The sequence below is a fragment of the Microtus ochrogaster genome, chromosome X (genome assembly GCF_000317375.1).
Source record: "Microtus ochrogaster isolate Prairie Vole_2 chromosome X, MicOch1.0, whole genome shotgun sequence".
In the NCBI taxonomy this organism is placed as follows: Eukaryota; Metazoa; Chordata; class Mammalia; order Rodentia; family Cricetidae; genus Microtus; species Microtus ochrogaster.
Window position 1 is genome coordinate 25,216,588 of NC_022026.1, and position 13,165 is coordinate 25,229,752.

General features: G+C 39.5%; 1 protein-coding gene across 2 annotated transcripts in view; it reads left to right on the plus strand.

Moving 5' to 3' along the window:
• Window positions 1–13,165, plus strand: part of Ophn1 (oligophrenin 1) — a 351,260-nt gene that overhangs the window by 111,330 nt on the left and 226,765 nt on the right. For both annotated transcript variants that reach the window (XM_005358630.3, XM_013350521.2), the window contains exon 4: window positions 12,516–12,577. In XM_005358630.3, the coding sequence (XP_005358687.1) occupies window positions 12,516–12,577 (62 nt within the window). The remainder of the gene's footprint in view (window positions 1–12,515; window positions 12,578–13,165) is intronic.

Here is a 13,165-nt window from a genome sequence, read left to right on the forward strand (position 1 = left end):
TGGTGGGTTAAGGAAATGATTGTGGGAGAAACAGAGAACTATAACTGGCAATAGGCAATGATGTGGACTTTTGAACCCTCAAATCCCGCCCCCCAGTGGCACACCTCCAACAAGGCCACACCTCCTACTCCCTCCCATCAGCTGAGAACCAAGCATTCAAATACACGAGCCTATGGGACCATTTTCAGTCAAACCACAACACCTAGATATATGCAATCTACTATGAGCAAATGTACCAAGTTGCCTTTCAAATCTATCATTAAAAGTCCATTATGGAATTCTGGGTCCTCTGCATATTCAATGTAAAATCTAGCAGTCTAACTATTTCATCCTAACTAGACTTGTACAAATTCTTGCAGTGAAGCAGAGAGTGTACAACTCAAGGCCAGTAGGACATGGCAAACACTGCTACATCAGCTTCTGGAACAACTGTTTCTTCCCAACAACAGACTTCCATTAAGTCCCCAAGATTTTTGTCTCAAGGACTCCAAACAAGCATCAACCTCAGCTGCTGAAGCATTGCCACTTCCTTTCACACTACCACAAATCCCAGCTTAGAAAATGACAAACACAAAATGTGTAGTGGACACAGCAAGCCCATGAATTCTCCAAGTCACTCTCCTGTCTCCCTTAACAAAAGTTAGTTCACGGAGTCATAATCTCTGCAGATATACCCAACTTAGTCCAGAGGCTCATAAGTACCCCAGAACAGCTATGAATGAAGCCCAATACAATGTTTTGAACTTGCATAATTTTTCTAAATTCGATATCGCGTCTCTCAGGCGGGAATTTCGTAGATGGCAAGGTTTACAGTGTAAAACAGTTGGACATATCTGCTGCAGCAATAGTCAGGTGGTAGCTGGGAGCTGATAAAGTTCCCAAGTGAGAGGTAGCGAGTGGTAGCTAAGTTAAAGACCTATCATAAATCACATGTTAAGAAACAAAGATGTCACAGGCAAAAACAATCAGGGAGACCACAGAAACGTACAGGAATCTGGCAGTGCCAGGAAGTCATTTTTATTGTTGCTTGCCACTATGCTAAGTTCATATACTCTTTTTATTACACAGCACGAGTTAATGTTTATGGTGACATTCAGTGACAGTGTATAATTCTCTCCTCTGTTCATTGTTCTCAAGGAAAATGGGCACAGTGTTAGATCATACTAACAGAAAAAAGAGGCACTTATGGAATTGGATATGTCATATACATGCAAGTCTTCAATAAATAACAAAAAAATAAATGAGATTTAATATTGACAAGGATTTTTACATTGCTAACATTTATTTAGACACTCTGCACACCTGTCTTTGATTATCTCGTCCCCATTGTCTTGGTTAATCTGAGAATCTAAAATGGCTGAAATACACTTAAGGGTATGCTCAAAGTCTTTAGCCATCAGAGAAATGCAAATCAAAACGACTCTGAGATTCCATCTTACTCCTGTAAGAATGGCCAATATAAAAAACACTGATGACAGCTGATGCTAGAGAGGATATGGGGTAAAGGGAACACTCCTGCATTGCTGGTGGGAATGCAAACTGGTACAGCTGCTTCAGATATCAATATGGTGATTTCTCAGAAAATTAGGAAACAACCTTCCTCAAGACCCAGCAATACCACTTTTGGGTATATATCCAAAGAATGCTCAGTTATAGTTATGCCGTAAGGACGTGTGCTCAACTATGTTCATAGCAGCATTGTTTGTCATAGCCAAAACTGGAAATAACCTAAATGCCCCTTGACTGAAGAATAGATAAGGAAAATGTGGTACATTTACACAATGGAATACTATACAGCATAAAAAAATTAAATCTTTAAACTTGTGGGCAAATGGATGGATCTAGAAAACATATTGAGACCCAGAAAGACAAATATAATGTGTACTCACTCATAAGTGTCATAAATGCCCTTTGGGCATAAAACAAAGATAAACCAGCCTACAATTCACAATCTCAGAGAACCTAGAAAACAAAGAGGACCCTAAGAGGGACATACATAGATCTAATCTACTTGGGAAGTAAAAAAAGATAAAATCTCCAGAGGAAATTGGGAGAACGGGGATTATTGGAGAGGGTAGAAGGGGAGAAGAGAGGAAGGGAGGAGCACGGAGGAAAATATATAGGTCAATAAAAACATTAAAATAAACAAGAAAAAGAAAATGTGAAAGCGAATTCATATGCCCAGGAAAAAAATCCAGTTTTATTCAGAAAAGATCCAAGATTTTATGTTTATATCACAGTCTTCGGCTTAAAGATTGCCTGCAACAATAAGCAATAATTACCAATAACAAAAGAAAAATAAGCCCTGAGTCTGAACTCAATTTTCAACAAAAAGTCACAAAGCGTACAAATAAATGGAAAAGTGTGCCACATTCAAAGAAAGAAAATAATCAAAAAACAGTAAAGAAAGAAAGAAAAAAGAAAAGGCAGGGAACAAAGACATACCTCTAATCCCAGCATCTGTGAAACAGAGAGAAAAGGATCAGGAGTTTAAAGTTATCCTTGGCGACATAGCTAGTTTGAGGCTGGGCCGAGGGGCGGGGTGGATAAGATGCTACAGATCTTATTAAAACTGCACTGACCAGTTTAGCCACTCTAGACTATTAGAACTCTACACGGTTTTCTTTTCTTCTTTTGTTATTTTCGTTTTGAAATAGGTTGTCTTGTAGCCAAGGCTAGCTTTTAAACTCACTATGTGGCGGATGAGGATGATCCTCTTGCCTCCACCTCCATTTGTGGCTTTTCTCTTTTCTTTTTCTTTGGTTTTTCGAGACAGGGTTTCTCTGTATCTTTAGAGCCTGTCCTGGAACTAGCTCTTGTCGACCAGGCTGGCCTCGAACTCACAGAGACCTGCCAGCCTCTGCCTCCTGAGTGCTGGAATTAAAGGCACATGCCACCACTGCCTCACTGTGGCTTAAATTTTTGCTATAGCACCAACAGGAGCTGTTTGCTTGTTATTTTTTAAACAATATATTTTATTTTAAAAATTATATGTTGAGGAGAATGATACTTGAGTGGAGAGGTGCTTCCACAGGCCAAAAGAAGATGGCCAAGCCTTGGAACTGAAGTCATGGGCAGTGACTAGCTGAGCCACCATACATGGGGAAGTGCTGAGAACTGAACTGCAGCTCTCTGAATGAGCAGGAAGTATTCTTAAATGCGGAACCACATCTCCTGCACCCTGAATGGAATTATAGCCTGTCTTTCACTTGGAAAAATGACTGAGGAGGTTAGCCACAGCTCCTCTTCCTTTTCTTTTTCCTCTTTCCTTCTGCCTTTTTTTGACAAGTTGTCATTATACATTCAAGATTGGCCTCAATCTGACAGTCCCCAGATTTTAGCTTTCCAAATGCTGGGATTACAGACATGCCTCACTGTGACTGGCTTGTTGCTGTTACTGTTTCTGTTGTTGTTGTTGTTGTTGTTGTTAATGTTTTGAGACAGGGTCTCATTACATAGCCTTGGCTGTCCTAGAATTCATGATGTGGAATAGGCTGACCTAGAACTCATAGAGATCCACCTTTCTCTGCCTTTCCAGTGCTGGGATTATTGTGTCTAGCTTCTTTTCTTTTCATGGCTTGATTAAGTGGGATTTTAAATCAGTTAATCTTGATTCAGAAATTTATACATATGTCCTTTTCATAGAGAACCGCCATTGAGTTCTCCCTTCCTTTCGTATCTCAGTTTAATTTTCTGTACTTGTTTGCAGTCATATTGTACATATAATTTATTTTACTTCATATACAAGCAAAATTATTTTAAAAAATTTCATACAATATATTTGATATTTTTTACCTTCTCCAGCACCTCCCAGATCTTCCCCACATCTCTACCCACCTAATTTCATGTTTCTCTCTTCCTTTGAAAACCCCAGGAGAAAGTTTTTAGTCAGTCTGTCTTTCTTAAAATTTTTTACATTCCGCTTGTTTCACATAATATGACACCATAGACATTTTACTATGTTCATAAAGTGTTGTGTAATGTTCTCTTTAAGAAGCAAGGAAAGTGGTCCTTTAAGTAGATACACTTAATCATTTCTTAGACATGTTTACATTTTAATGATTTTTAATTTTTCACCTTCATTCATAATGATGAGTGCTTACCTTGGCTCTAAAAGCTTTTCCCCTTGGGGTCAGAGTTATTTTTAGGCTTCCTTCCCCAATGATGTTTGTAGGTAAAAGAGTATAAGCAGTTGTAAGCCACTTGATCAATATTCAAAATTTATGATGCTTTTGGAAGGCAGTGTTTATTTCAACCTAGACATTTTTCTTCATTTTACTGAACTTCTATTTTCTCATTGTTAAGGCGGTAAAAATGAATATTAGATCTGAAACACATACAGTATGGTATCTTCCCTACCTTTATATTTTTCTTCCTTGACATTTTCCAGAGAGAGTTAATTCTTGCCACAGTCTCATTTTATTTATTTATTTTTTAAATTATCTATTTATTATGTATACAATATTCAGCTTACACATTTGCCTGCAGGCCAGAAGAGGGCACCAGACCTCATTATAGATGGTTGTGAGCCACCATGTGGTTGCTGGGAATTGAACTCAGGACCTTTGGAAGAACAGACAATGCTCTTAACCACTGAGTCATCTCTCCAGCCCCCAGAGTCTCATTTTAATATTTTGGAGCAGCTTGAAATTATTGACGAATGTGGCAATTTCCCTAGCCATGTTTATGGTGGTTGTTGATGATCGCGCTGGGGTTGGCTCCACAGGACATTTTCCTTCCTTTGTGTAGCCAATTTTCCTAGTCATCATTTCTTTTATCTGCAGAGGGGGCAGGAAGCTCTCTTTAGTGACTCTTCTAATAGCACACTAGAGGATGGTCTGGTCTCCTTACTTGTGGTGAGATTTTGTTTGTGACCTAATAAAGAAAGCTTGACTGAAGATCAGAGTGCAGAGCTAAGCCACTAGTTAACCATAGAGGCCAGGCAATGGTGGCACACACCTTTAATCCCAGCACCAGGAGGACAGAGGCAGAGGGATCTCTGTGAGTTCAAGACCACCCTGGGCTACACTAGATTAATCCAGTCTCAAAGAGAAACAGAGTCAGGCAGTGGTGGCTCACACCTTTAATCCCAGTATTTGGGTGTTAGATGCCTTCACTCCCAGCACTAGGGAGGTGAAGACAGGAGTGATATGACTGGGCAGAGAGGAAGATAAGGTGGAAGGAGACAGGGCAGGTTGGAGATGTAGTCTAAGGATTTGTAGACAGGATCGCCCCTTCAGTCGGAGGATTCGGTAGAGGTAAAAGGTCTCCCGAGTAGCTGGCTGCACTGCTTCACTGACCTCTCAGCTTTTAGTCCCTTATATCTAACTCTGGGTTTTCATTATTAAGAACAATTAAATTTGAACTACACTTACTAAAGCTCTTCTTTTTCTTCCTTTAACTCCAGTGAAGCATTTGCCTGGCTACTTCTCATCAGGTGCTGCAGTTACTCATGCTGTTTCACTAAAAGTGTATCAGTAAGACATGCCTATTTAGTTAGAAATAAACACTGCTTTTGTTCTTGAAGCATTTTCAACGTTAGCGAAAAGGACAGACGTAAGCCATAAAAGGCGAACATGAGAATGTGCAAAGAGAGAAGAAAACACCATTTGGAGACCAAATGAATAGCCAGAGGCGTGGGAGTTTTGTCTGTTTCTACTGATACCTTGTTTTCTTAAAACTGTCGAATAAGCATTGAGATGCAACCCCTTTCTGACAATGTCATCAGCTTTGTGTCCTTGGCCATTCAAGTTCTAATTTCTTCAGGACTACAAACCACAGCCTGCCGATGGCCGCCTATGATCCCAGTTTTGAGAAAGCTAAGGCAGGATTTTTATTGTAGGTTTACAAGTCTGATTACACAGTGAGTTCAAGACTAGTCTGAGATACATAGCGAGACCTTGTCATCCAAAATAAAAAGAATGAAACGAGTTAGTTGGAGTAATAGAGATGATTAATAGAACTATGAGACTTTTGGATAATGAATATCTGGAATGCAGATGCTGTCTTCACTTGGCTGGTATTTCTTGCCTCATGCCATATGTCTCAGTAAGATTTTGGAATCTACTTTTAACAAATAAATTTATAGATTTTATAGGTCAGATAGAGAACAATGAACTTCTTTTATAAATATTTTTCATTTGAGACAGCACCTCATTATTTAGAAAGAAAGGAAGTGAAAAAGAAAGGATGGATGGAAGGAAGGAAGGAAGGAAGGAAGGAAGGAAGGAAGAAATAGATGACTAATAAATACAACTCATAACTTTTACCTCAAGGTGGATAAGAAATAGTTTATTCTGGATCCAGATAGGAGTGACCACAGCCTGGGAACACAGAATTAGGTTGCTCCAATTTCTGTGTCCCAGTATGGAAGCAGTTTCAGAAGGGTTTTATAGTAATAGAACATAAAGTTATAAATCAAGGTATCTTCATTGGTGGGAGTACTACGTAGGTGGGCTAAATGATGGGACGTCTCTTTTAGACTTGAGTGTCCCTGGCTTTGTGGATTGTTACAAAATGAATGCTCTGTCTTTACCAATTGATTTACCCAATGCTCACAAAGCTTTTAGGTCAGATAGAGAGGACTACAATAAATGACCAGGACGAGGGCTAATACTAGTCCAAGATAATTTGGTTCTGAACTTGCCACTGATCTAAACTCTGCACCTTCACCGAAGGTCTCTTCAGTAAATCAGGCTTTCAGAAGGTTCAGTTGAAGGGGCTGTTTGTTTCTGGGAGCTTTTGCCGACATAGCTAACACTGACCTCAAAGTTGCAATCCTATCTCCCCAGTGATAATAGCCTGTGTCACCAATCCCAGATGGGGCCTTCTTGACTCAGCAACTTAACTTTGAATTAATTCAGAAATTATTGAATACCTTATTAATTGAAAGTAAGGTTCAAGAGCCTCGTGTGATAAATGCATGCGTATAATACTGAACTTGGGATATGGAGGCAGGAAATCAAGAGTTGAAGGCTATCCTTGTCTACATAGTGAATTCAAGGCCTGCATAGGTTACATAAGAGCTTTCCTCTTCAAGAGAAAAGAGGGATCAAGCTGGATATGGTAATACATGCTTGTAATCCAAGTACTTGGCAGATTGTGACAGAATTACATCAAATTTTAGGACACCCTGGGCTTCAGAGTGAGATTTTTTTTTCAAAAGCACAAAACCAAACAAATCATAAAAGGGAAGTAGGGCTTGGGCAGAGGATGTAGCTCACTTGGGGTAGAGTGCTTGCGTAGAATGTATAAAACCTAGGTTCAGAGTGATCTTTTAAAACTCTGATTGCATTGCCTCAGTAGCACCTGATGGAGACGTCACCCTCAAAATACGATCTTCTCTAAAAGCAGCGAATGCACTGGGAACCATTTGCATCATCAACTTTTTATTCACACCAGAATTTTATCTAAATGAATACTGCAACAAATAGAGCATGGCTACTTTAAAATATGGGTTAATATTTGAAACAGCAATGAACTTTGTGGCATTTTATCTTGGTGTGTGTTCCTACTGATTTAAAAAAATGATCTGTGGTAACTTTGTAAACTAATTGCATAATCCTAGAACATGTGAAAACCACTATTTTTGAAGCCATTTGAGAAAGAAGAATAATTTTTCAATTTCCTCAGTTCTGGGAATTATGACTTCTACAGCTTGTCTTATTTGAAATGACTCAGAGTTTGATTGTTTCAAAGTTTTTTTTTCAGAGTATTTTAAAAATAAAATTGGGTGGGTAGGGAGGTTGGGAGGGTCAGGGAAGAATTGGGGGAGGGAAGAAACATGGTCAAAATATATTTTACCAATTTTTAATGCACATAAAAAGAAAATACTCAATGGTAGTTGTTTAGAACTCCAGTTACTGCAGGCAGTAGAAAGACTAAAACAGCAAGCAAATTGCTGGACAGTACTCATAAAAGGTAAAAGAAGAATAAGCACCTTTGAGAGCTCTGAAAAGCTCTGGGCCATGCACATATATAGAGCTTTGGACATGCTCACTGTTTGTGTTTATCTAAAAAAGAACTTAGAAAGTCCTGTTCCCCAACTTTTAGATGACTTGAGTCTTTGGGCAAGCAGCAAGTGGAGGCTGGAATAGAATTGTAAATTGCCTAGCTAAGTATTGGAAGCACACCCTCAAATACATACATAACACTTCAACAAAGACTATCTTAGACTTCTGTTGCTGTGAAGAGACACCACAACCATGGCAACTCTTAACAAGGAATGCATTTAATTGGGTCCAACAGAGGTTTAGTCCATTATTGTCATGAAAGGAAGCATGGCAGTGTGTAGGCAGACATTGTGCTGGAAAAGGAGTCCAGAGTTCTACATCTGTCTGGATTGGCAGGCAGCAGGAAGAGAGAGTAAGCCACTGTCCCTAGCTTGAGATTCTGAAACCTTAAAGCCCACCCTCAGTTGACACTTCCTCCAAGGCCACACCTACTCCAAAAAGGCCACACTTTCTAATAATGCTGCTCCCTTTAGGGGGGTCATTTCCATTCAGATCCACCATATTCCACTCCCTGGCCCCAAAGACTTGAGCCCATAGCATAGTACAAAATGGATTAAATCCAACTTCAAAGATCTCCATAGTCTATAACAGTATCAGTACTATTTAAGATTCCAAAGTTCAAAGTCTCTTGTGAGACTCTTGCAATCTCCTAATTGTAATCCCCTGTAAAATCAAAATGGCTGAAAGACACTTAAGAAAATGTTCAACATCCTTAGTCATCAGAGAAATGCAAATCAAAACAACTTTGAGATTCCATGTTAGACCTATAAGAATGGCCAAGATCAAAAACATTGATGCCAACTTATACTGGAGAGGTTGTAGGGAAAAGGGAACACTTCTGTATTGCTGGCGGGAATGCAAGCTAGTACAGCCCCTTTGGGTGTCATTGTGGCTATTTCTCAGAAATTTAGGAAACAACCTTTCTCAAGACCCAGCAATACCACTTTTGGGTATATATCCAAAGGATGCTCAATCGTGCCACAATGACATGTGCTCAACTATGTTCATAGCAGCATTGTTTGTCATAGCCAGAACTGGAAACTACCTAAATGCCTCTCGACTGAAGAATGGATAAGGAAAATGTGGTACATTTACACAATGGAGTACTACACAGCAGAAAAAAATGACATCTTGAATTTTGCAGGAAAATGGATGGAGCTAGAAAACATTATTTTAAGTGAAGTAACCCAGACACAGAAAGACAATTATCACATATACTCAATCATAGGTTTTTTTAAACAGAAAACAAAGAAAACCAGCCTACAAACAACAATCCCAGAGAACTTAGATAATAATGAGGACACTCAGAGAGACATACATGGATCTAATCTACATGGGAAGTAGAAAAAGACAAGATCTCCTGAGTAATTTGGGAGCATGGTGACCTTGGGTGAGGGTTGAAGGGGGAAGGGGAGAGGCATGGATGGGAGCAGAGAAAAATGTAGAGCTCAGTAAAAATCAATAAAAAAACACAAAAAATAAAAATCAAAAAGCGAATCTCATACTTCTAACATATAATGGCACAAGACATACATGACCATTCCAAAACTTAGGAAAGAGAGCATGGTGAGGAAATACTGGACCAAAGAAAGACTGAAAACCAGCTGGTTAAGCACCAAACTCTGTATGTTCATGTGTGACAATAAATGCTCTTCAAATTTCCAACTCCTTTCACCTTTGTTAACAGAGCAATACACTTTCTCTTGGGCTGATTACATTCCCTATTGGCAGCTCTTTTCAGCAGGTATCCCAGGGCTCTGGCTTCTTAAACATCTTGAGATCTCCAAGGCAGTCCAGGCTTCACCTTTATACCTTCATGAAATGACTTCTCTGGTCTTCATGCAGGGATACCCCTGACACATGCCTGATTTCAACAATTTTTTTTTAGCTATGGAGGAAGATTCCATGGTTCCTTTGTATTCTTGACTCTAAAACTAGAACCACTTGGCCAATGCTGCCAAGTTCTGCTGCTTTCTAGGGCTAGAACATGGGCCCCTCATTCAAATACATTTCCATCAGCTTTATGTTGTCAGTGGTGTCATTCATTGCCTAATCTTGGCTGTCCTGGAACTTGCTCTGTAGACCTAGGCTGGCCTTGAACTCAGAGACCTGTCAGATTCCATCTTCCAGGTGCTGGGACTACTACCACACCGGGCCCTAAGATTTTCTTAAATTCCCTTCCACAAGTTGGAAGCTTAACTGGGTGGGGTCTTCCTCTGAGGTCATCACTGCCTTTGTTCCATTTAGCATTAGGTTTTGATTTAATTTGTTTATAATTCCTGGTGCCCCATTTTTTTCTCAAACTGTATTTGAAATGTATTTTTCATTGTTTAGCTTCCTCCTTTTAATTACAGATTTTCATAAGCATGGCCGTTAATAACCAATCAACACAGTTAAAACTAGGCTATCTGAAAATTCTTTCTGTCAAAGCTCTTAATCCATAACTCTTCAATTTATCCTCAGGCAATTTTTCTGCACAAGGGAAGACAGCAGCTAATTTTTTTGCCAAACTATCACAAGAATGATGTCTAGGTCACATGCTAATATTCTTCTCCTCTGAAAGCTCTTCTGGATCCCCACTCTTTAATCACTTCACTGTCTTCTATGCTCCTATTAGCATGGCCATTAAGCCTTGCTTAGTATCCCAAATTATTTCATATTCCTCCAAGCAAAAATATGGTCAGGTAAATCACAGCAATACTCAAGTCCCTGATACCAACTTTTCTTAGGGTTTCTATTGCTGCATTGAAACACCATGACCAAAAAGCAAGAAGAGGAGGAAAGGGTTTATTTGGCTTATACTTTTATATTGCTTTTCATCATTGAAGGAAATCAGGATGAGAATCCCAACAGGGCAGCTACCTGGAGGGAGGAGCTAATATAGAAGCCATAGAGGAGTGCTGCTTACTGGCTTGCTCCCCATGGCTTTCTCAGCCTGCTTTCGTATAGAACCCAGGACTACCAGCCCAGGAGTGGAACCACCCATGGTGATCTGGGTGACATCAGTCACCTATAAAGAAAATGCCTTAAAGTAGGATCGTATGGGAGCATTTTCCCAATTGATGGCTAGGTTTCATAACGAGTGTCCGTATGGGGGGTTACAACTGTTTCTAAGTCCAGTTCCAGGGAACCTGGTGTCCTCTTTTGTCCTCCACCCCAGAAGTGCTGAGGATATTCTTTTCAAGCATATATGGTATATTCTTCAAGTGACTGTATAATAAATCAGAAAATAGGCTTCAATAAATGTGATCACAGTAGATTAGCTACCAATAACAGCAAGTTTTGAAATCCACAACTTTGTGAAAAGTAAATAATGCATTCTGAAATGGTCAATATATTTTGGAAGGAATCTATCTTTTTTGCTTAAAAAGCACTAATTTAGGGGCTGGATATAGTAGAAATCTTGTCTATCACTCAAGAGCTTTAGTGAGGCCAGCCCGAGCTATATAGTGAGAAACTGACTAGGTAACTAACTAAACAAAAAAATAAATATCTGGACACATTTGTTTGCCCAGGCTTCCATATGTTCTGAGAATGTACTGAATGCTTGTCGTGGGGAGTTGGGGAATTTGAAGACACAAGGAAAATTTATTTCTCTTGTGTGTATAGAGAAATTGAAATCCAGGACAGAGAATTGAATGGCTAGCACTGCCAGTAAGTGGGAGAGTTGACTGCAGAAGGGGAGAGATGTTAGTGTTATCTACTTTGTATGCATACTCCACATTCACAACATAATTTCTTTCCTATAAAGAATGAAACACTAAAGTAGATATGATCATGCCTGTTGATAAGTAAGGCAGCTGAAGCTCAGAGGGGTCAAGTCATTTACACAAAGCTACTCAGGAAGAAAATGATGGGAAAAAGGCTTCCAATTCAGGCCTTCTTCTCTCTAGACTTTGTGTTTCTTCTCTTTCTCTGTATTGTTTACTGAACTAAAATTCTTAGTATCTAATGCTCTATCTGATTTTTTTTCTAATTTAGAAGTTAGTTCCTTGCTTATCTGTGGTCCTGTAAAATCTGTCCTCAGGTAATCAGTAAAAATAATTGACAAAATGCAAGGAGATAGATTTAGGGCTAAGATTAAGGAACTTTCATATCTTGGGTTTTTTTTGGTGACAGATTGAGATCCTGTAGCTCAGCTCAGGTTGACCTGATCTCACTGTGTAGCCTAGCATCACCTTGAGCTATAATCCTAACAGTCTTGTTTGTCCATACAATTAGAGAAGCCCCAGACATTTTCAAGTGTGATAAAGTGGATTAAATACAATGTTAGTTGTGAAATATCTCTCTAGTTGGGGATTAGCATAAAAGGAAAGAAAAAGAAAAGAAATAATAGTCAGTGGGTACTTAACCTCTCCTTCTGTTTACCTTAGGTTTCATGTCATTCTCTAGTGGCTCTGTGAGATTAAGGCACTGGTCTCTACTTCAGGTTGCATAAATCTTTGCCTGCTCATCAATATGCACCATTACTAATTTACTTTATTTTTTATTCTCTCTTGTTAGCGGAATCATTCAAGGAATTTGCTGAATTGCTCAATGAAGTAGAAAATGAGAGGATGATGATGGTAGGTCACTGTATTAGTAAGGGTTCTGTAAAGGAGCAGAACCAATTGGGTAAGTATATATTTAAAGGGAATGTATTAGATTAACTTCTGCTATATGGGACATCTAGTTCAACAATGGCTCTTTTCACATCAGAGAGGCTGGAAACCTAGTAGCTGTTCAATCAGTGAGGCTAGATATATATTGCATTGAGAGTTTCTAGTCTTCAGTCCATGTTGGAAGGCCAAGAACCTGGGTTCTACTATCAGCAAAGGATGGCAGACACAACAACAACAGGGTAGATGTGTTCAGTCTGAGTCATGGCACCAATGTAATGGTGAAAGTAAAATGCTGCAGATACCGTGGCTGCCCGAGAGCAGCCAGTCCCAGGCAGGGATGGCACAGTTCTCCAAGTGGCTGCAGTAGGCCACGTGGGGCAGTGAGACATGAGGAGAGACAGTGAATAGGCATGCCATGAGACAACACTGCAGGTCTCCAAAGGTGGCTCATCACGGGCAGGGAGCCATGCAGCAGGCAAGAGACAGACAGATAGGCATACCATACAGAGTGAGGTTGAATATTTATTTAGTGGGTTATGGAAGGGAAGGAGA